This window comes from Ammospiza nelsoni, chromosome 21 (genome assembly GCF_027579445.1).
Source record: "Ammospiza nelsoni isolate bAmmNel1 chromosome 21, bAmmNel1.pri, whole genome shotgun sequence".
In the NCBI taxonomy this organism is placed as follows: domain Eukaryota; kingdom Metazoa; phylum Chordata; class Aves; order Passeriformes; family Passerellidae; genus Ammospiza; species Ammospiza nelsoni.
This window is the reverse complement of record NC_080653.1, coordinates 9,558,964-9,582,573: the sequence shown is the minus strand read 5'-3', so window position 1 is coordinate 9,582,573 and position 23,610 is coordinate 9,558,964. Positions and strand designations below refer to the sequence as shown.

General features: G+C 40.6%; 1 protein-coding gene across 1 annotated transcript in view; it reads right to left on the bottom strand.

Annotated features, from left to right (window-relative positions):
- Positions 1-333: 333 nt before the first annotated feature.
- BRIP1 (BRCA1 interacting helicase 1) overlaps positions 334-23,610 on the bottom strand; it is a 49,204-nt gene continuing 25,927 nt past the window's right edge. The window contains exons 15-20 of the mRNA XM_059486982.1: positions 18,012-18,171; positions 17,553-17,674; positions 7,000-7,112; positions 5,547-5,629; positions 2,674-2,991; positions 334-1,983 (exon numbers count right to left, since the gene is read on the bottom strand). Coding sequence (XP_059342965.1) covers positions 1,166-1,983; positions 2,674-2,991; positions 5,547-5,629; positions 7,000-7,112; positions 17,553-17,674; positions 18,012-18,171 — 1,614 coding nt within the window. The 3' untranslated portion in view covers positions 334-1,165. The remainder of the gene's footprint in view (positions 1,984-2,673; positions 2,992-5,546; positions 5,630-6,999; positions 7,113-17,552; positions 17,675-18,011; positions 18,172-23,610) is intronic.

The window sequence follows — 23,610 nt, the reverse complement described above, 5'->3', positions numbered from 1 at the left end:
TGGTCATCAATATTGCAAAAATTGAACTAAAAGCCTTATGCCAAATACTGCCAGTTGTAGAAATTCTAGTGTTCTTCCCATTCTTGCAAACTGTCCAATTTCATAAAGATGAATTTATTTTATAAAGACACAATTTAAATCCTGTTGATCTGAGCATGTTCGCAGCTCTGTAGGGATGGACTCAAAATGTTATTTAGATGAATTTCTATGGAAAAGGACCAGTTAATAATTTCATTTCTACTCTCAAACAAAAAGTATCAACACATATGAACCAATCTTTAGATGGCAAAAATCCTGCATCTTCATATCAATGTAGGATGGCAATGAAGAATATTTTCTTAAAAAGTCATTATGTTTTATTACAGAAAAATCCTGGCTCTTTTCATTGCAGAAAATGAAAGAAACATTAAAATACAAAAAAAAAAATAAAAAATAGAGTGGGCAAGATTCAAGACCTTTGTGTACAATTTACAATTTATATGTTACATGTAAAAAGTGCTTGTAGGACATACAAATTAGAACAGGTTTTGACATGAATAAACACAGAATCCAAGCAACAGAAATGAGATCCTCTCACAAAAGGAAAACTTAAAGAAATCTCAAATTTTTCTCTGAAGAAGCTTCTCATCTTCATCAAATATCAAAATGTGCACAGCTCCTGCTGGACATTTTGATGAAAGAAATTGGAAGGAATCAAAGAACTGGAAAATAAACCTGTTTTGGTATTTAGGCTCAATCTGTCTATGACCTGATCTGCAAAGATGCTGTTCTTCATGTTTTACTAAAAAACCCCAATCTAACAAATGCAGAAAACCTAATTTGGTTACATGGGTGTTTGGCTTTCTGAAGAAAACCCCAATTATTTGACTGTATTTAATGATGGAATAATTAAATCTGTAATGGATAAATCAATAATTTCAGGTCAGATCCTACTTGGGTTTCTATTCAGAATTTCCAGACATGATGTTCTCCAGCCATGAAGTCAGGATGAGGAAACTTCATCCTATCTCTAGAAAACTGCAGATGGCAAACCTCCCCCAGAGAAAACCCCCAAGATAAAATGAGGAATGGAGCCTGAGGGAAGCTTCTGTTCCATGAGGACAAGGAAGGTGCAGCTGCCCCGTGGTGTTTTGAGGGCTGCTCACCCCAATCCCCACAGGAGCTGTCACCAGGCGCCACCACTGCCCAGCAGAGAGGAGGACACACCTTTATTTCTGGATCTGGAGAGGCTGATTTTCCTTTTTGGGGTGTTCGTGTCCTGAGCTGCTCCCTGCTGTGCTCCTGCAGCCCCAGCTGTGCTGTCCCTGCTCCTCACACCCTCCATGCTGCCATGGGGGCTCCTGCCAGCCCCAGCTGTTCCAGCCCCGTTCTGTGTTTTTGAGGTGCTGCTGGAAACAGGACCAGCAGGGCCTGTGGGGTTCCCACATTCCCCCCAAATCCCAGTGCTGGGACAGGCTGGCACTGGGGGCTCAGTTCTCTGCTCCTCTGGGTCTGCATCATCATACAGTTCTGGGGTGAAGTAAATGCTCTCATCCTCATCCTCATCCCCGTCTAATGCTGAAGGCTCAGCTCTCCCTGCTGCTGGAGGGAGCTCCCTGCAGGGCTCAGCTCCAGGATGGCCTTCAGCACCTGGGGCCAGAGCACTCTGAACTGAAACATGGCTTGTTTCCAAACATGATTCTGCTGCACTGGGTCTGTGCTCTGCAATTAATGCTGATTGGCATGGATTGGGATGATCAATAAGGCCCCTGGGCCCGTCCACACACTGCTGGCTGCTGCTCCCTGTGGCCCTGCAGTTCTGGGCTGCAGGAGTTGAAGTCAGAGGCTCAGGGCAGCATTTCTCCTCCACACCATCAGCACTGCTCCAACCATTCATTTCTTCTCTCTCTGCTTGGATTGCTGCCATTTTGGGGGGGCAGTCCATGTGTGTCCTGCTCTGTTTTACGTAGTGGGAATGGCTCTCTACATCAACTTTCTGCTCACCTGTGACAAATCACAAAACATAAATTAATTGCATCTGATTTACAGCATGTTTAGCACATCAGAATTACCACTGTTTCAGAAGGTTTACAGTGATTTTACAACATTCATTAAAAAAAATAATACAAACAAAAGCCCAGATGTTATAACTATCCTTGTCCATGAATTGTCTTAATTAAATAAATAGATTAACAGGCACATAAAGGTAGAGTATGACTGGATTGAAATTTGTAATCTTTGTTATTGTGCTCGTTCTTGATTGAAATGAAATCAGAACCTTTCCTAAAATTTAGGGATGGATTTTACTTGTGGAGCTGGAACCAGAGGAGATCACATGCAAGGTGTCTCACAGCAATGCCCAAACAACAGATGTAGCTTGAACGAGGGCTCAACTTGCACTAATGCCAATCTTGATGTGTTTCAAATATATTTTAAATTATCTTCACAGTGCTCAATGGAAAAAGAAATTAAAATGAAACCATTTTTGATTGTACTATAAACTTATCAAAGATTACTCTTTTAAGACAACCAGATGGAACAAGAATTAATTTCAGTCTGTTGAGCACAGCTCCTCCACATTTGTGAATAATTATCATTTTCCACTATAGCACTTCTGTAATTTTAAAAAACCATTTGTTTCCTCCAGAAAAGATTCAAGTCCCCATTTGAAACCGCCAGCAGAAATGAACATACTTTGTTTGACTGCTGCCATGCTGTCACTTGGCTGATCCCATGCTGTGGGATGAACTGAGCCGACGGTTGCAGTAAAATGAACTTCTGGGTCCAAATTCTGCTCCTGACTTGTGGCAGGAACATCAGGGGACAGAGGAGTGCTGTTCTCCTGTGGGGAGCCCTGGGAGAGGTGGCAGGGCTGTGCAGGGAGCTCAGAGCTGGGCTCTGAGCAGGGCTGCCCATGGCTCTGGTTGCGGAGGGCGAAGGCGCGCAGGGAGCGCAGGGCGCTGCCGAAGGAGCCGTGGTGCTGCACCTGCTGCCGGATCCACTTGGACAGCCCTGGGGGCACAAACACCTCAGTGCAAAGTATCAGCATCTTACACCAAAATAACAGCCCCCTACACCGAAATATCAACTCCTTACTCCCCAAAATATCAACTCCTTACTTCAAAATAACAGTACCTTGCTCCAAAATATCAACACCTTACACCAAAATATCAACTCGTTACTCCCCAAAATATCAACAACTTCAAAACATCAACGCCTCACTCCAAAGTAACAACATATCCAAAATAACAGCATCTTGCTCCAAAATATCAACAACTTACTCCAAAATATCAAAAACTTAAAAATAACAGCACCTTGCTCCAAAATAACAGCACCTTACGCCAAAATAACAACATATCCAAAATATCAGCACCTTACTCCACAATATCAGCACCTTACTCCAAAACATCAACAACTTACTCCACAATATCAACAACTTACTCCAAAATATCATCAACTTTCAAATATCAGCACCTTATTCCAAAATATCAACAATTCCAAAATATCAGCACCTTACTCCACAATATCAACAACTTGCTCCAAAATATCAACAATTCTAAAATATCAGCACCTGACACCAAAACTATCAGCACCTGACTCCCAAATATCAACTCCTTACTACAAAATGTCAGCACCGTACTCCAAAATAACAGCACCTTACTCCACAATAACAGCACCTTCTCCAAAATAAATATCAGCACCTTACTCCAAAATAACGATATATCCAAAATAACAGCACCTTACTCCACAACAACAGCACCTTCTCCAAAATAAATATCAGCACCTTACTCCAAAATAACGACATATCCAAAATATCAGCGCCTTACTCCAAACTATCAGCACCTTGCTCCAAAATAACAGCACCCCAAAATATCAACTCCTTACTCCAAAATATCAGCACCTGTCCAGGCATTTCCCAGCCCCAAACAGCACCCCAAAGTGGAGCAGCTCTCTGGCCACAAACACGATTTCCCAGGCAGTGTTTCTCACAGTGCTTCTGGGAGAGGCTCACAGGAAAGGATGAGGAACAATTCTTATCTGAACCTGCTGTTAACACCTGGTGCTGTGAACATATGCCATGTGCTGTGGAGATGTGTTCATCAAAGGGTGCTTCATTAATTAGCCAGTGGTGATGTGTTTGAAGTAAAGGACCAATGAGGTCCATGTGCATCTAACAGTCTAGAAACAAACAATGGGTTTCTTAATAAAGAATTATTGATCAACCTTCTGTAATATATAAAATAAAGCACACTAATATTCAACAGGCAATCAAACCACATAATTCATTGGAATCTATGCCAATTATTGATCAACCTTCATACACAGAGTCTATGCTAATTATTGCTCAACCTTCTGTAATACATGGAGTCTCTGCTAATTATTACCTGGCCAGGGACCTGTTACAATGATACCCTAAGAGTGCAAGTGTATTTGTGTAGGTAGAGCCTCAGAGATTTCAAGAATTTGCTCATGAAGCTACAACAATTGCTCCTTTCCAGGGCTGTGAATTTGATTTATTCAATGGCAGTATTCTGATAAGCAAACTAAAAATATCCTTCTTTTTCTATTAAAAGCCTATTCCTTCTTCACTAGTCTTCTTTTTAGGCTCAAACTGCTGCCTTGCACAAACATCTTTATTTTTCTTTTTTGCCTGGCTGTTCATTCTGCTTGTTACCATGAATTATTTAAAAGTGGCTTACACAGAGTGCAGCTATTTATTATCATATTAACAGGGTCTGATAAAAATTTGAATATAATCAAGCTTTTTACAACTTTGTGCTAGATTAAGTAACAGTAACTCAAAGAATCACAACCGTTCTACAACCACAGGTTTTATTATAACCTGCTCCTATCAAAATAATCAAAATATTAAATATCAGATGTCTTGAGCATAACAGCTTTTTAGATTATATTGGAGCACACAGGAGTCAGTAAAAACTGACTGCCTCGATTTTAGAAAGTGTTTTTGAACCCATTCAAATATTCTTTGTGTATCAATTAAAAAACAAAACAAAACAAAAAAGCCCAAACCCACAACAAGAGAGAATTTCACTCTTTTGTGAAGTTTTACTTTTTAGAGAAAGAAATCTTACCAAGCGTTGAGCATCTGGATTATTTGTGCTCCTACATGAATTTCTAGTGCTTCCTTCAATAATTTCAATGTAGTTTTAGTACATCGAGAAGGAGCAGGACTCAACTGCAGCAGCTGAGCTCCACCTGCTGACTAAGCCCAGCATGGGCTGCTGAGCTCAGCTCTGCCCAGCAAAAAGGGCAGGACCAAAGCTGAAAACACATTCCTAAGCACTTTATTTTCTACTTTTTATTTTTTTAAAGGTTGCGTGCAGCATCTGTTTTACTTCACCTGCATTTACTTCTACCCAGTATAAAACTACAAACAGCAATCCCTTGTTGTATAATGAATATTCAGCAGTTCAATGTCTGTTCCATGGCTGGGGCACATTCTGACCCTTCCTATCACCTGTATTTGTACAGCCACATTTCTGTAATTCAGAGTTTTCAGTATTTTTCTATATTAGGAGTTTCCCCAGAAGATTTTTACCTCTTACCAGTTATGTATTTATTGGGGTTCCTCCTGAAGCGGTCGTCAACCAAAATAAGAGCCCCCCAGTCATTCCTGTGCCTTATACACCTAAAAGTGAGGGGGGAAAAAGAGGATTTATGTAATTAGAGAGCACACAGCAAAAATCTGTGGGAATTGGGAAAAAGGAATTGCTCTGAGTCAGCTGGAATATGCAAAGTTATACAGGAATGATCTGCTAGTGGATGCACCAAAAATTGTTATGGATGTCATGGAAGCTTCATATTCCTTCAGCTGCTGAATGTACATGGAAACAGCTAAATTAAAAATAAACCACAGAAATATTCCACAGCCAATCAAACCACATAATTTATTTTCCACTCTCAACTGGGCAGTGTAAACATTACAGAGCTTCCTGTACGGAATGTTCTGGTTTTATCAAAATCCTTCCCCACACCTCAGGTTAGCAAGGGCTTTGGCTCATGGTTTGATAAGGAATTTGTACCTTTATGTCAGAATGGAAGCCTATTTTCTCCATTTTAGACCACCCAAATAATAAATTAAACAATAAGTAACTGTCACTAAAACTTGATTTAAGTTCAAGCTGATTTATTCCACAACTGAGAGCTTTCTTTACCTATTTAATTAATGCTCTTTGATTCCAAAGAGGAATTTAAGAAATCAGGCCTGTAACAACAAGAATACACAAGGAGATTTCCTAATGTTACAATTTCTCTCAATTTTCTCTCTAAGCCTTCATTTATGTCATCACATTTGCATTAGGACTAATTCAAATCAGAGGAGTTTTCCAGCTGATGTTTCTGTGCCTCTGTAGCCATGACAGATGCACCTACAACAGATATGGATGACAGCTCTAATCTTTATTTATGTGATAAATTTTGTTGAAGGAGGATGAATTAATTCTACCTTGTTAATGACATTTGGGGGAATTTTTCCATCTAGGAAATGGAAGCTGTACCACTTCTTCTAAATCTGGGAGGAGATCAGTGAGCACAATAATTGAATTGACCTTTTGCAAAGGTCTGAAAAACCCCACTGCTATTTCTCCCTTTCAAAAATACTTGTAGGCAAAATATCAAACAATTTCCTGAGCCCACTGAGAGTGTGAACAATTAGTGCATTGGAAAAGTCCTGCAGATCCTCATTTGCTTTAAAGCTCAGAAAATATTTGTCTCTGCTTGTGCTTTTTTTTTTTCCTGTATATCTTGACTATGAGCAATCAAACGTCAACAAAATTGAAGTGGGTTCTGAATGTAAAATAAAATCTGAATTATAACAATGCACAACAGGCTGAAAAGCAGAGAACTGTCAGCACAGAGCAGCTCAAGAGACAAAATTTGCAATATGAGAGCTTTGGCCTTACTTACCCCTTTGTGCTAAAAGTGGGGAATAAATCCTTAAAGATCTCCCTAAAAAAAAAGTTCTACAAATTTCTATAGTTTTAGTTATGTTTATCTCACCTTCCCAGGGCTTGGTTGAGAGCTCTGTAAGCTTGGATTTCATACCACTGACTCCCTGATAAAAGGCCTCTTGTACTTTTGTGCTGGTCATTGTACTTCCTCTTTAATTCAACCTAAGGAGGAAACCATAAAATATTTGGTTTGTTAATGCTGTTGAAAAGGAGATATTCTAAAAGGGGAAAACAAGCAAACAGTGATTAAATCAGAGAATATATAAACTGTGCTTCAGTGTTTCAACTCTAAATTCTGTACACTAACCAATTCTGGCTTCTGAAATTGCCCTCAGCTGTGATCTGTTCCAATAATTTCAATGTATTGACATGAGCACCACACACTCATCCAAAGCCCTGAGCCAGTGAGAGGAGGATAAACTGTTCAGACAGGTGAAAAACCCCAAACCAGGGACAGGTACAGACTCCAAAGCCCAGATTTATTGGCTCTTCCACAAAGAATTCCCCACTGGAGCTCTCCCTTGTCACCAAAGCCACTCCTCATCCCCAGCTGGGACCAGACCCTGCTTTCCCCATGAGGGTTCAGCAAATTCAACTTTTCCTCCTCAACAGAGCTGCAAAAAGCTCTGGGGACAGAGGGGCTCTGCCAAGGAGCAGCACTCAGTGACACCAAGCAAAATTCCAGTTTGGCATCAGCTCCTGAGGTCTGGAAATGTTTCACTGCAGAGCATGGGAGATCAGGCAGGGAAAAACATGTTCCCCTTTTTAAAACTCATCCCTGATGCTTCAGAACCTGGAATGAACTGCCCAAGAAATCCCTTCCCAATCAGTATAACCACACACAAAGCCTGGTGTGAACTGGAACAATTTGCATTAGAACATTATTTATATCAAAGGTTTTATTATTATTATTCAGCCAGGGGAAATGAATTATTATTTTTTTAAACAAGCATAAAAATACCCCAAAAAGGGTCTTTCTGCTGCTCTTTTGTGCAGTATTAACCTTTCTGAACTGACAAGTGAAAGGACACGCTTCAGGAGAGAAACCAGCAGACTTCTAACCTCTTCTGACAGGTAACTTTCAAGTTGCATTTGGATAAGAAATTTTATTTTATGTACTTATGCCCTTTAAATTGCCTGTCAAATTTACAAATTCAATCTTTACAGCCAGAAAGTAAATTCAGTTTGATTTCACAGATTTAATATTTGTTCCAGTCACTCAGAATTTACTGACTGGCATGTGAGGTTTCCTTTTTAATTTTCCAAAGAGAAGATGATTTCTTCTGAATGGTCTATGAACATTAAACCATTCCTTAAAAAGGAACTTGGCTTTATCTGTGCATTTCTACAAACTGAAATACTAGCTGGAGAAGGAAAAGGGTACTGCTCACCTCTGGAAATGAGGAATGATGATGGAAAAGTTCACTGAAGCCTTTAAAACATAACCATTGACAATATTCTCCTGTGTGTGTTTTGCATCTGCCTTCTAGTCCTGGTCAGTTTTATAACAATTTATTTTTTGGGAGAACTGTGTTACCAGTAAGATTTTGGCCATTTGGAACCAGTGGAGGTTTACCAGCCCCTCACTTTGCCAGTAGCCTGTGCAAGCAGTGTTGTGATAACTGCTCCTGTGTCTTATGTGAAAAATGACATTATTTTTAAATACCTGCATAAATTCACCGAAGTAGCAAAAAAAGCAAACCAGTCAGATCATCTAAATTAAATACAGTATTTCCACATTCTCCTAATACGTGTCAGTGTTATCAAGTTTACTGCTAGTATGCACACCAAAGACATCTCATTGCTCAAATGATATAAACCCCAATTTTTAATATAAAACCCCATTAGTTTGGGGGGGTTTAACCCCAATCCCTTGCTCTAATGGTGTAACATATCTCCAAAACTTCCTTCTATTAATTTTAAAAGAGTTACCAGAAAAGCAGCATTGTGTTTTGTGCCTGCAGAGCTCCTGCCTCAGCAGAGATGGGAGCTCAGTGTGCAGGGGGATGTCACAGACACATTTTATGAACAATTCTTCCCTTAGGATTTTTCCTCCTGAGAAGCTGAGAGGCCTCAGGAACAAAATGTAAACATTGATTATCTGCTGCTGTGGAATGCAACAGGTGCATCTGTGATTGGTCTCATGTGGATGTTTCTAATTAATGGCCAATCACAGTCACCTGGCTCAGACTCTCTGTCCAGGACACAAGCTTTTGTTATGATTCTTTCTTTTTCTATTCTTAACCAGCCTTCTGATGAAATCCTTTCTTCTATTCTTTTAGTATAGTTTTAATGTAATATATATCATGCAATAACAAATCAGCCTTCTGAAACACGGAGTCAGATCCTCATCTCTTCCCTCATCCTCAGACCCCTGGGAACCCCCCCATCAGGGGGAGGCTGTGCAGGTAAAAGGCCAGGGCCTGTCATTTCCATGCAATCAGAATCTATTTCATTGTGGACCTGCTGCATTCCCCCCCATCAATTCCAGGCCAGATTCAAGCTGACATGTTACATATGTGAAAAAGGCAGTGCCTCCTGCTAGCAAATCTGCACAACGTGCAGGAAAGCACAGGCTAGAAGGGATTAGTTAAAATGTCAAAAGACAGCCTTTTACTTTTACCTGTTCATCCTTAAAAACATCCTCCCAGCTCTGGGGCAGGATTTGCAGACAAAGAGCTGCACAAGGCCCCTGGCAAGCTGTGCCATGCTGTAGCTGTCACCCAGATTAGCTTTGATCTGTGTGGGAGGTCACGGGCACAGCCACGCTCACTGCCAGCTCCCCGTCCACCTGCACACCCCTCCTGCTCCAAGGCTTCATTACCCTGACATCCTTCACTCTGCCACGGCAGCTGGGAAACAGCAGCGAAAAATGATAAATGCCATGAACAATTCTGGTTTTTTTAAGGATTGGAAAGATACTCGGAGGCAGTTTGTGCTACAGCTCAAGTGGATTTTTCAAACAGAATTAGCGATGGAGGTTTTTCTCCAATGACAACAATATTAAATGACATTTGATACGTTAGATTTTAAGTTACCTGTGGTGATATTCCTTCACATGAAGAAATTCAGACTTATTCAGGATATAAATGGATTTATACTGTGGTGACCACGGATTATATGAGTTAGTTCACAGCACAAAGCCGAGAAGAGCAACTCAAAAACTACAGCTCGTTTTGGACTCCCAAAATAACCTTGGATCCCCAAAACTACAGCTTGGTTTTGACTCCCAAAATAACCTTGGACCCCCAAAAATACAGCTTGGTTTTGACCCCCAAAATAACCTTGGATCCCCAAAACTACAGCTTGGTTTTGACCCCAAAAATCCACACACAACCTGCAGCCTTGGAGCAACACACCAGGCTGAACCAGGTTTATTCAGAATACACAAACAGTATTTAACAGTAAGGTATACAAATACCAATCTATGATGGACTAATTATGGACTAATTATTTCTAGAGAAAAATCAATCAGGATACTGTAAAATGATTTATCCATTTACAACAACATTAAATGACATTTGCTACATTAGATGTTAAAATAAGTTACCTGTGGTGATATTCCTTCATGTGAAGAAACTCAGACTTATTCAGGATATAAATGGATTTATACTGTGGTGACCACGGATTATATGAGTTAGTTCACAGCACAAAGCTGAGAAGAGCAACTCAAAAACTACAGCTCGTTTTGGACTCCCAAAATAACCTTGGACCCCCAAAACTACAGCTTGGTTTTGATCCCAAAATAACCTTGGACCCCTAAAACTACAGCTTGGTTTTGACCCCCAAAATAACCTTGGACCCCCAAAACTACAGCTTGGTTTTGACCCCAAAAATCCACACACAACCTGCAGCCTTGGAGCAACACACCAGGCTGAACCAGGTTTATTCAGAATACACAAACAGTATTTAACAGTAAGGTATACAAATACCAATCTATGATGGACTAATTATGGACTAATTATTTCTAGAGAAAAATCAATCAGGATACTGTAAAATGATTTATCCATTTACAACAACATTAAATGACATTTGCTACATTAGATGTTAAAATAAGTTACCTGTGGTGATATTCCTTCATGTGAAGAAACTCAGACTTATTCAGGATATAAATGGATTTATACTGTGGTGACCATGGATTATATGAGTTAGTTCACAGCACAAAGCTGAGAACTCAAAAACTACAGCTTGGTTTTGACCCCCAAAATAATCTGCAAATTCACACAGAACCTGCAGCCTTGGAGCAACACAGCAGGCTGAACCAGGTTTATTCAGAATACACAACAGTACTTAAAGCCAGGTGCACAAATACCAATCTATGATGGACTAATTATTTCTAAAGAAAAATCAATCAGGACACTGTAAACTGATTTATCAGTGCCAGTACCACGACATGAAGGCTGAATGGGCTAAGCCCATTTGTTTATTTTGTGTAATTTAACTCAGCAACATGATCTGTGCTTGGTTTTACTTCACCTGGCAAAGTTTTGAGGGTTATTTTAATGCATTACTTCACTGAACCAAATGCAAACTTTGCTTTTTAAGAACAAATACAAGTAACAGTTTACTATTTGCTTTGTTTAACAAGTCAGGCCTGTTCTTTGACAGGACATCACAAACATCCCCAAGTGCTTGCTCTGGTGGGTGAAGGAAGAGAAAAGAGCAGGAAAAGGCCAACAGAGCTGGGGCTGTGTCCCTGCATGGGCAGGTGGAGGTGGCACAGCCACACCTGGATCAGCTCCTGCCCTTCCCTCTCCAGCACTCTCCTCCATGGAAAGAAAAACCAGAAAATGGATAAAAACATTTTCTGCCATTCCACTAACTTGTTTCTCTGGTTTTATGAGAGGAAAAATTGTAATGAAAGCAAAGACATTGCTCACATCATCCAAAAAACTTTTTCAAGTTACATTCATGTTTAACATCTCTAATTCCCCACGTCTTAAAAAACAAACAAGCAGAGAAAATACCAGGTGGTCACTCCCTGCTTCCATCCCAAAAAAGACATAAAAATGTTTTTTAAGCAAATCTCCCGTCCTAAAAATCTCCTGTGTCCACTGAGAGTCTCTCTTTCACCTGAAACAGCAATAATTAGAATTTTGCAGGAACACTTGCCATCTACTTTCCTCCTGACCAATGCCAAGGAACCATAAAAGTTTGTGAGTGCAGGAAAGTTAAAACATGAAAAGCCATTTCTTTTCTTTTACATCTGAAAATTCTTCAATAGAAGCAGCACTGAACAGGGCAGCACTTCACTCACTTCAACAGCAGCAACGAGGGCTGGGGGTTTAACACAAATAATGCACAGGGAAAGGCCTGGCTGAGTCACAGAACAAGCTTCAAACTCCCCACTCCTCCCAGCCATGTCTAAACACAAAATTCCCATTTCTGAACCCACAGGAGAAAGATATTATGGCAGGATTTTATCTTTGAATGCTCCAAACATTCCAAGTGCAGTGTTAATATATAAATAATATTAAATAAGCAAATTTTTATTAGCTGAATTTTACCAAACTAGATCCTGCCTATTACAATAATTTATTAAGGTCATTCTAACGAGTTCTTTGAACTAAATAAGGTCACTAGACATGAATATAACCCTTTTATTTTCACATATAAATACTGCATTTCCTCATAAAAGCCCCCAAACTGCCAATGAGACACGATCAATATTTGTACTGCTCAATTATCATCAGGATGCTGCCACACAGAAATTGCTCAGGTGACCTGTTCTGCCTGAACATTTCTGTGTGCACTTACCAAAACTGCCTTCCTTGGATAACACTGAATAAAAAAGGAATCATTCCAGACTTGCTCTGTCTCACAGGGAACATGGAAACATATTGGGATTGAACAGTGCAGTGTGAATGGGGATATAATCAAAACTAGAGATAGAAAAATGGCACAATAATACAGTGCAAGGGATGCTTCCCAACTCTGGTTAAGCATAATAATAATTTAAATTAAATGTTAAAATAACAATAATTTTCTTAGAAATCTTGCTTTTCCTAGAATACGGTAAATAAGAATTTAATTTTTCCAGCAATCACTTACATAGCACAAGATTCTTTCTCCTTTCAAGGGACACAAAACATACAGGCTTAAAAACTGCTACAACAACTAGAAATTCAATATTGAAACACATCATTATTCTGAAATGATAAAAATATCTCAATTTGTTGAGAAATACCTCAATTTGAGACAGGAGAAGTGGAAACTTCAGCCAAAGAACTGCAAAATGTTTGTATCATTAAGTTACATAAAGGCCAGAAAATTGTAATTGAAGTGATGATTTCCTTGGTGTAAGAATAAAGGAGAAATCCCCCCCATGGCAGCCAGGGGAAATAATTCCCATAAAAGCCAAACTCCAGCAGTGCCACTGCTCCCAGCTCCCAGCCCCAGTGAGTTTATTGGCCTCTGCTGAAGTGAAAGAATTTGATTTTCTGCATTTTCTGCTGTGTTTTGGTCAAGTTCTGCTGCCTGCTCCATGATGAATTCCCTCTCCTGCAGCAGGATCAAAAGCATCTGGAGAGGTGGAAGTGCAGCAAAGCTCCCTGGGCAGGGCACTCTGCACTTCAGAGCTGCCCATTCTCAACATTTCTCTTTCTTTTCAGCTCCCCAAGGGAAGAACAGTAAATTATGACTTGAACTAAACAAGTCACACTTGGCTCCAAAATCAGATTTTCCTACCTCTACTTTCAGGTCCCAGAGGTAGGCAGAGGAAATCCTGGTCACAGCCAAGAAGTCATTTTTGGCTCTGAAATAAATTTTCCTGCTTTACTGGAGCCAAACTCTACCATTGAGAGCACCAGAGCTTTGAGCAATCCTTGAACATTTTCTTTTATATTATTTTGTTTTAGCAACCTGATTCTTCAGCAATATGAAACCCTTTGCAATAACACAGAATTAGGGGTTGGCCTCTTGCTTCAATCAGTTTTGTTTATAATCAGGTCTGAGCCTGAATCATTTCTTTCTCCCTAACCCTGACAAAGTGTTTTAGACTCTTCTCTTTGTCAAAAGCAGTGAACCTAAGATACAATATGCCTAAAAATGTTGAATTGAAACTAAATTATTATCTTTAAAGCCTCCACAGAAATTACTGTACCTTATAAAAGCACACAGTTTCTTAGGGAATTCCAGTGTTTGCCATTTAATACCAGGATTTGTGGTATATACTCAGCACAAACATATGGAAAAACTAAAATTGGATATTATTCATCACACTTGACAATGAGTCTCTTGCCCAAGATTGATGTCTGGACCCAAAATGCTACACTTCAAAATATCTAAGAGAAGTTAATTAACAGTATGTTAGCATCAGATAACACATCTGTAGGATTATCCATCTCTTGCTGTCACATTATTTATGTTCCTTAATATTACAGCTCAATCAAGTTACAAATCATAAAACATATTTAGAAAGCAGGTTGATCACAGACAAGTCATATTAGTGGAGATGAGCCAACATCAAAGTGCCAAGATGAATTATTGCTCTCCAAGGGTGCAGTCCCACAAACCCTGCTGCCTGTGCTCAGGGCTGGGAGCATTAAAGGGATCACTCACCAAGAAAAAGCTCTGTAAGGAGTAAGGGGTTATGGAATTGAGGCTTAAGAGGACTTTTATTAACCCAAAATGCAGACATTCAAGCCTTTTTTCATGTAGAAGCCCAGAATTTTTAGTGATTTAAACCAATCCCAGGAGCATAGAATTCATGGCTGTTCCAAGGGAATTGGTAATCACTTGCATTTCCTGTTTTTAAAGGAATGTCATTATCAATCATCTTATCAGTTTCCTCCTCTGATACCTCTGCTGGGCACCCATTGCTGTGGGAGAGCCACAGATTCTCCATTTTCTGTCCAACCCAGCCTGGCCTGTGCCACTCTGGTTTGAATTTTATGGCTGCTGGAAACTCAAGGTCCTCCCCAGAAGTTCCAGGCTTTGCCCAGTTTTCTGCTTCACCCACAAAATCCAAGGAAACACCAACCAAATGTGTGTAATTATTCTCTAAATTTAAGTGTTTCATTTGGGGATTCCAACTCCTTTCCTGAGCTGAAAAAGATGTTTAATCTTCCAAGTTTCTTTTATATTTCACAAAAACACTAATAAGTAGCCACCTCTTCAAAGTGACTTCCTTCACTTTATCCTTCTTGCAGTTCAGCTGATAAAAAAATGAGCATTAATCCAGAATTGCTGGGGATCTGATAACCCTAAACCTTCAGCAAAACAAACCTTGTTCAATATGAAGCCATTTAAAATAAAAACGATTTCTTCCAGCATCCTGAAGCAGCTCTGCCATGCAGATCTCATGCTGAGACTGGTGCCTGCCCTGCTCTCATCCAGAATTGATCACTGCAGAGCTTTGGGCATTCCCATCTCTAAACACTCAGACCTTGAGCTGGTTGCAATTTGGCAGCCACTGTTTCCAGCCCTACTGAAAAATTTACAGGTTTTCTTCAGTCTAATTTTAAAAAATAGTTCAACAGAACACTGATTTTTAAAATATAGTTATCAGAAACAGGCTGCAGTGCTGTGATCCTGTTATTTGAAATTTTTGGTTGACCTCAAGGTAAAATCAAACCATAACCCACTGTGTGGATAATTCACCCATAACACATTTCATTCAACCTAATTTTGTATCATTTAGAACCCAAACCCATTGATTTTCAGGAAATCATTTGGCATTAATTACAAAGTTCCAGCCATACAACAAAGGATTTCCTAAATACCTTGTCAGCACATGCCCCTAAACCCAGAATTTCCAACTGCAGAAAGAGACTGAGCACTGTTTAATGGGAATTCTTACACTACAGTGGAGTGCATTATACTGCAGCAGGACAAAGAATGTTGTGGCTGAGTGAGAGCTCCAAGGAATTCTGCACACACTGGAGGAGCTGCCCTCAGCCTCCCTGGCCCTTGTAGGATGTGGTTTTTCCCAGCAAGGCTGGAATGAGGCACATGCTCAGACAACAAAGAAGCCTTTGCTTGTTCACTTAAGCTCAGAACACATCTCTCAAACCAAAGCTGAGTCTGTTTGGCCTTTCAAGTGCAAACCTATGATTTTCTTGTTTGATTTGGCATTAGGGAGAACCAGAATCCAGCTGCTCTTGGTATTTATTTATTCTGTGATCCATCACTTTGTTTCTTGGCCTCACAGAGCAGTCCCAAAGAGGAGCACACAGGACAGGGCAGTGACAGTGACTGGCAGCACTCAGTGGCACAGACCCCCAGAAAGAATTGGGTTACCCAATAATAAATCTTTTTTCAGCAAGCAGAAAGCCTAGAAAAATACTTTTCTATATTTATTGGCTTTCTTTTCCTTTCAGCTCTGCAGTGCCTGCTCTAATGGAACATCATCCCTGTCAGACAAGTCAGAAGGAAGGAAGTGTTGAGGTGGGCAATTACACAGCACTGCAACAGGATGCTGCTTTCACCACCTCCTGAAAAACACAAATACTTTCAGATTTATTTAACTGCAGCCACTTCCAAATACTATTTTTACAAGGGGCTTACAAGTTTTTGCCTAAAGTTACATGAAGCTTGAACATTCCAAATAGTGCTGTCCTCAGTATCCAGGAAGAGTTTATGTTGTGTCATAAATTCATGTTCAAAACTGCAAGCTAATAAAGTAGCACAGGCTTGGAAAAAGTTCCCAGTTCCACTCTGTGCTGAAGTGGGAGAAATAATTACATTGAAGAAGGCAATGGGATGAGAAAGGTGAGACAGTGCAAGCAGCGAGGCATACACAGTTATACTGTAAAATAATAACATAATTAAACAATCCTTATCTTTCCACCTGTTTTCTGCAATAACCTGCCTTATTTAAAGCAGTATTAAAAAGTTTGTATTAAAAGTTGTTATTTTCTGCAATAACCTGCATTATTTAAAGCAGTGCTCCACCTCTTACCTGTGCAAGGTCACTCAAAGAAGTCAAATGGGACGGAGAGAAGTTCAAAGGTAAACAGAGAGAAAAGATATTTTGTGCCTATTTAGTGTTTTGAAGATGACATAAAAGTCTATTTTTTGTGCATATTTAGTGTTTTGAACATGACATAAAAAACTATTCTAGTGGGTTTTTTATTTTAGTAAACTAAATATTTAGTGTTTTGAAGATGACAAAAATCTATTTTGTGCATATTTAGTGTTTTGAACATGACAGAAATCTATTTCGTGCATGTTTAGTGTTTGGAAGATGACACAAAAATCTGCTTTGTGCATATTTAGTGTTTTGCAGATGACATAGAAATCTATTTTGTGCATTTTTAGTGTTTGGAAGATGACATAGAAATCTATTTTGTGCATGTTTAGTGTTTGGAAGATGACACAAAAATCTGCTTTGTGCATATTTAGTGTTTTGCAGATGACATAGAAATCTATTTTGTGCATGTTTAGTGTTTGGAAGATGACATAGAAATCTATTTTGTGCATGTTTAGCGTTTGGAAGATGACGCAAAAATCTGTTTTGTGCATGTTTAGTGTTTGGAAGATGACACAAAAGTCTGTGTTGTGCATGTTCAGTGTTTGGAAGATGACACAAAAGTCTGTGTTGTGCATGTTCAGTGTTTGGAAGATGCCATAAAGCCAGGCCAGGCCTGAAGCTGGTCCTACCTGCAGGTCCCTGACGTTTGGGAAGGGGATCCCGATGGTCACCACGGCCCTGGCGTTCTCATCACAGAAATCCAGCCCCTCACTGACCTTCCCTCTGCACACAGCAATCAGCAGAGCCCCATCTGCAAGAGCACAGCAACACTCAGCACGCCAGGGAGCAGCTGGGATCACAGAAACTTGCACCAAAACCTTTTAAAGGACTAAAGTTAATATAATATAATTTAATATAATACTGGCTGGAAAGGGTGAGTGGCTGTAAAAACAGGGACTCGTTAGAGGGATGAGATTAACTCCACTTTGATCAATAACATTCTGATTTTGACCATCAAACAGCAAAATATTTTACACTATATAATACAGGAGTAATTAATTATGTATCTACAGCAGAATGTTGAATGTTAAACCTTGAATTTTACTTTAAGAGTCTGCACCAACTCTTTTGAATGGTGAAAAATGTACCTTTTTCTCCTTTACACTTGATTGCATCATAGTAGATTTTCAGCAGCTCATCAAAGTCACTTTTGGCCCCTCCCTGGGGCTCTGCAATGACAGTTTTAACATCCTCCAGGTTCCTCCACAAGCCTGTGTGCATCCAACGGTCCTTTAACTTGTCCAGCATCTGAAAACCAACACAAAAATCCATGAACTGCTCAAATAAAGCACACAAAGACATTTCTTTCAGTGAAGTTTCATTATTCAGTTTTGTATTTGTAAATGCAAGTTTTCCTACCATGCACAGAACCTCAGCTGTGCAGCAGTTGGGAAATGGAGGGGCACTTATTTTGCTAATTAGAGATAATGCAGATTCTTGAGTTGCCAAAGCAAAACTCTAAATCTATGAGAGTGGCCATTTAAGAGCTTTTTGTGCTATTCCTCAAAATAATGTCATCCAAAAAAATGGAAGTTATCTGATTTTTCGATTACTAAGTAAGATTAGAAATAAATTTCAAATTAATTTGAAACAAGCCTTTATATCTTAAACTTCCAGAACTTTTCAATATTTGAAAATTTACATAGAGAAGTTGGGGGGGAGAATATTGATGTAGGATTTATCAGCCTCCTCAGGTTCTTGGACAGCCCCTCAGCTTTACTACACCTCCCAAACTCTGAACTGTGCACATTTCACTCCAAGTCAGAACATGTTCAAATAAACTTGTCCTGCTTTTAATGCAAATTCTGAAAATGCTGCATTACAGAAATCAGAGTTTAAAATTAGCACAGAACCTGAAGTCAGTTGGGTGGGGGTGATTTAGCAAATTTATCAACTTCTACATTGAATTTTATCAAGTCAGGGAGCCAAAAAGTCCCTCCTTGAGCTGCACAGAGCTGCCCTTGAGAGAGGGGCAAGGCAAGGAACACACCCAGGGTGCACCAAGGAGCTCTGGGTCAGTGGGCAGAATGCAATCCTTTAGTTAGAATGCAATCCTTTAGTTAGAATGCAATCCTTTAGTTAGAATGCAATCCTTTAGTTAGAATGCAATCCTTTAGTTAGAACTCAATCCTTTATTCCACCCTCCTGCTGCTCAGTATTTTCAGTGTGTTACTGACTCTGTGCAGTTCACAGATGAGATTTAAACTCTCAGGTTCTGCAGGAAGGGCTGTGCTCTGTGTCTGCACTTCCCTCCTGAAGACTTTTCCACATTTTGCTCCAGGCTGCACAAACTGCTCCCTCTGGAAGCTGCACTTGCCCTGCTCCATCCCCTCACTGCAGCCCACTTGTCTCCAGTGCACCCCAGCCAGGATCCCAGGATCCTGAATGGGTGATTATTACAAAAATAATCTGTCCCCTGTCCAAATCCACAGTTTCAGTGCTACAGTGAAGCAGAACTAATGACAACTAATTGTTGTCACATTGGAGAATTTATAGGAAACTGGTGACAAGGCCCTTTGCATTTTTCATGTCCTCAGCATTAAAGACCAGAACTCATTCTCTGGCATGAAGAATTTGAATGGGTTCCTCACAAGAGGGGACAAATGCTGTTATTTCACATTTTCCTTGGTTTGTCCCAGCCTCTGCTCAGGGAATTACTCTTGCTTTACTACTGATGTGACACCATTAGCAAGCAAGCACAGAGAGAGTAAGTGATGAGTAGTAGGAGCAGCTGAGCAGCTGTAGCTGCAGAATAAATCATCTCTGCTAAATGTGTCTGTCCTGCTGTCTGTCCCTTCCCTCCCAGCTGCCATTTCCTGGCAGGACCTGTCTGTAATCTCTTTTTCTATAAAGGCTGTACCCTGTGACTGAGCAATGAGTGTCCATCTTGCCAGCCCAGCCTCAGTTCTTGGATGTGCTGCGGAGATAATTCTGGGAAAGCAGAGAATCAAACACATTACAGCTCTCAGTGCACCCATCTGGGATCTGCCAGGGAGGGGAACACCATTAACTTCCAGATTTCACTGCTGCTCCTGCTGCTGGGCCCCCTCAGCAATCCCTGCTGGGCTCCTGGCACTGCCAGCCATGCCAAGGGCAGCCCAGGGAGAGAAATTGGGCAGGGCTCAATTTCACTTTTACACTCATGAAACCACCCAGCCTTTGACTTCCAAGGTCACTCACCCCTGATTTTCTCCTCTCCATGGGATTTCTCCCAACACACCCCTAGGAAAGGTTCTTCCTCACAAAAATTCCTTAATCCCTCAATGCCACTTCATTTCCCTCATATGAAGGGAGCAAAATTTATATTCAGAACTGTAAAGATGGCAGGAGAAAACCTTTATCCAAATCTTAAGAAAATATCTTTTCTCTTTGTGGGCTCCCCAGTCCCTCCAGGCAAGTCTCCCTTGGACCAAGGTTCAGCTTTCTTGTTCCACCACCACAACAAAAATCTGTGATTTTGATGGAAAGATGGGAATTATTTATGAAATCTTGGGCAAGAATGGAACAATTCATTTAATTCACACAACAGCTATTACCTCTTCCATTAATGGAGTTTGCTAGATATGGAAACTTTCCTTGTATCCACAAAAACACAGGACCCATGGCCTGGACACACACTAAAACAACAAGAATTATGGAGCTGACTGAATACAAATAAATAAAATATAGAACACACACATGCCTCAGAAGAGCCAGGAACCAAGTGCGGGTTTCTCATAAAAAATTATTTCACTTTGGGTTGGAAAAGTGCAAATGGGAGCAAGCTCTGATGCCAGGAATCACAGGAAGGAACCATTAATGCCCCCAGCCAGTCACTCCTCCCTCCCAGGGGAATAATAGTTCCTGCACTGGAAGGCAGCCTGGGTATATTTTATTAAATCCCTTAAAAATGGATTCTCAAATGGTTTATTAACAAATGGTCTTCCTCCAAGAGAGCAGAAAATCTTGTTAGAAAGAATCTGTCATCTCCCCATGCACTGAGGGACGTTTACTGGGTGAGCTTTTCCCTTTTATTCCTGTCTGCAATTTAGAGACACCTGTCAGCTATGATCCAGAAAAACCTGGGGCTCAGGGTGTAGCTCTCCCACCAGCATTCCCTTCTGAGCAGTTTCTGGAATGTTCTGGAAGTTTGGGGATGGGGGGAGCTGTTTCTCCTTCCCTCCAAGGCCAAACCCTCCCGTGTGTGCCCACAAAGGAGCAGCTTTGCCCTTTTCCATTTGCTGCTTTGTTTTATACAGTGCCAAAAATCACATTAGGAGGCTCCCAGGTCATGAAGCAAACCCAGAGCTTTGTTTAATGGATTTCACCCTAAGGCAAGTGGGTTGGAATTTCCACCATTGCATCAAACTTGGAGTTAACTCCAGGTTGCTGGGGCTGTGCTTTCCTGCAGGATCCATCACCAGGAGTAGAAAATAGCTGAGAAAAGAGGAGTCTAACAGAAAAATTCTGGCTTATTTAACTCTTTTCTTGCTATTTTCTTTACATAAAATATTCTTTAAATATTTTAGCATTGATTCATGTCATGAATGGATCACACCTTGTCAGCAGAGAAAAAAAGGTATCACAGAAATAATCAAAAGTGCAACAAAACACCCAAAAATATCCAAGGATGCTCCAGAGCAGTGCAGGCCTAAAAGGAAAATGACCTAAGAAGGACCTGACAGCAGAATAAACCAGCTCTGGCTTTACTGGGTAGTTTAACAACTCTAACTATTTAAAAATAATTATCATTGCAATTGCATTGTGTCCTTGTGCACCTGTAAAACTACAAGCTCATTTCCCCACATTTATACAATAACTGGAGAAAAGTTATTTCAAGGTGAGCAGAACTTACACAAACATCTTGTAACCCTTCTTAAAAATCTTCCATTATACCCTAAAATAACCCCACTCCTTCAAAAATCTGCCATGGTACCCTAAAATAACCCCACTCCTTCAAAAATCTGCCATTGTACCCCAAAATAACCCCACTCCTTCAAACTTTGCTTTTTTTGAGCTTGGCTCTATGTAATGATATAAAGTTGCACTTTTCATTGTTATTCAGATATTCAGGTAGTTGGAGGGGAAAGGGAAGAGCCATGAGGTTTTTGTTAATAAAAATCCCAGTACTGGCAGCAGTGTCAGTGCAAAAAGTCTGAGCTCCCCGAGGGAGCAGCATTGATCTAAAAGCCTTTTCCCCGTGCTTGCTCCCAGGGTTTTCTCTGTGAATAAGCACTGCTTCAAATCCAAGCGTGTCTCCAGTGGGCTGGAAATGTGTTTGAAGGGTCAGACACAAGTTCTACAGGCAGGCAGGCAGCACAAAACTCCAGAGATGCCAACAGGAGCTGGGCACCAGGAGCTGACTTGGGGCTGGGCACCAAGAGAACTTCTGGGAGAAAAGGGGGCTCTGGGCTGATGGGAATGAAAGGGGGGACTGGGACACAAAGGGGGGGACTGGCACTGAGATGGAGCCCCTGGCACCCCAAAGGGAGCCCCTGGCACCGAAAAGGGCTCTCAACCCCCCACCAACATGGAGAGTGCCCCAGTGCTGCTCCAACCATTGCTCTGCAGTGTTTGTATCTGGCCAAAACAATAACAGGTAGCACAACCAAAGAGGATTTTTTTTTTGTTTGTTTTAACTCTGAAAACTCTTAAATTCAGAAACATTGTCAAGAAGAAATGCACTCCCTTTGCTTTGTTACAAAATGTTTCCCACCATTTGGGCTGCCTGCAAAAAATCCAAGCACAGGTTGTTTTGTATCATGGAACAACTCAGCCTCCACCTGCATCAGCTACATCCTCTCTGCCTTTCAGTGAAAATAAAAATTTTTTAAAAATCCATCCATTCTGACAGGTCCTTCTGTAGGAGGCCCATTGTATTTTCCACTGGAGCAATCTCTGCTGCTCCCAGGCCCAGGGGTTTTTCTCATGGCTGATTCCAGGGCCATTGAATTCCCTCTCAAACCTTTTTCTGATTCCAGGGGCATTGAATTCCCTCTCAAACCTTTCTCTGATTCCAGGGGCATTGAATTCCCTCTCAAACCTTTCTCTGATTCCAGAGGCATTGAATTCCCTCTCAAACCTTTCTCTGATTCCAGAGGCACTGCACTCCCTTCCAGACCTTTCTCTGATTCCAGAGGCACTGCACTCCCTTCCAGACCTTTCTCTGATTCCAGAGGAATTGAATTCCCTCCAAACCTTCCAGGAGCAGCTCTGCTGAGCCAGCTGCTTGCCCCCAGCTGGAAGTTTTAGTTCCAATCCCAGGAGAATCAGCTGGATCAATGTTCTGCTTCCATTATGGAAGGATGGAACTGTCCCTATATTAGTGATAATCCTGAAACATATTCAGACATTAAATCAGGGCATTGCTTGACCAAAGTGGCCTTAAATTCCTGTTATTTCAAAGAGTGGGGAGTGGACCTGGCCAGGCTTCACCCACTTTGTTTGGAATTACAGGTTCCTATTAAATAATTTCTTCAATGATTAAGATGGTTTGGAAAAGTAGAGAACTAGCAGAAGTTATTTGAGAGTTCTTGAACTAAAAACGTTGCCAAAACTTGGTACCAATAACCCAGAATCCTACAGGCAACTGAACTCCAGGAATACTGGAACTCTTCACTTTGGGGAAAAAAAGAAGGATTTACAAAGAGTTTACCAATGTGGGGTCACAGGAACACTAATTTATTCCATTTTCACCTTTAGTTAAAA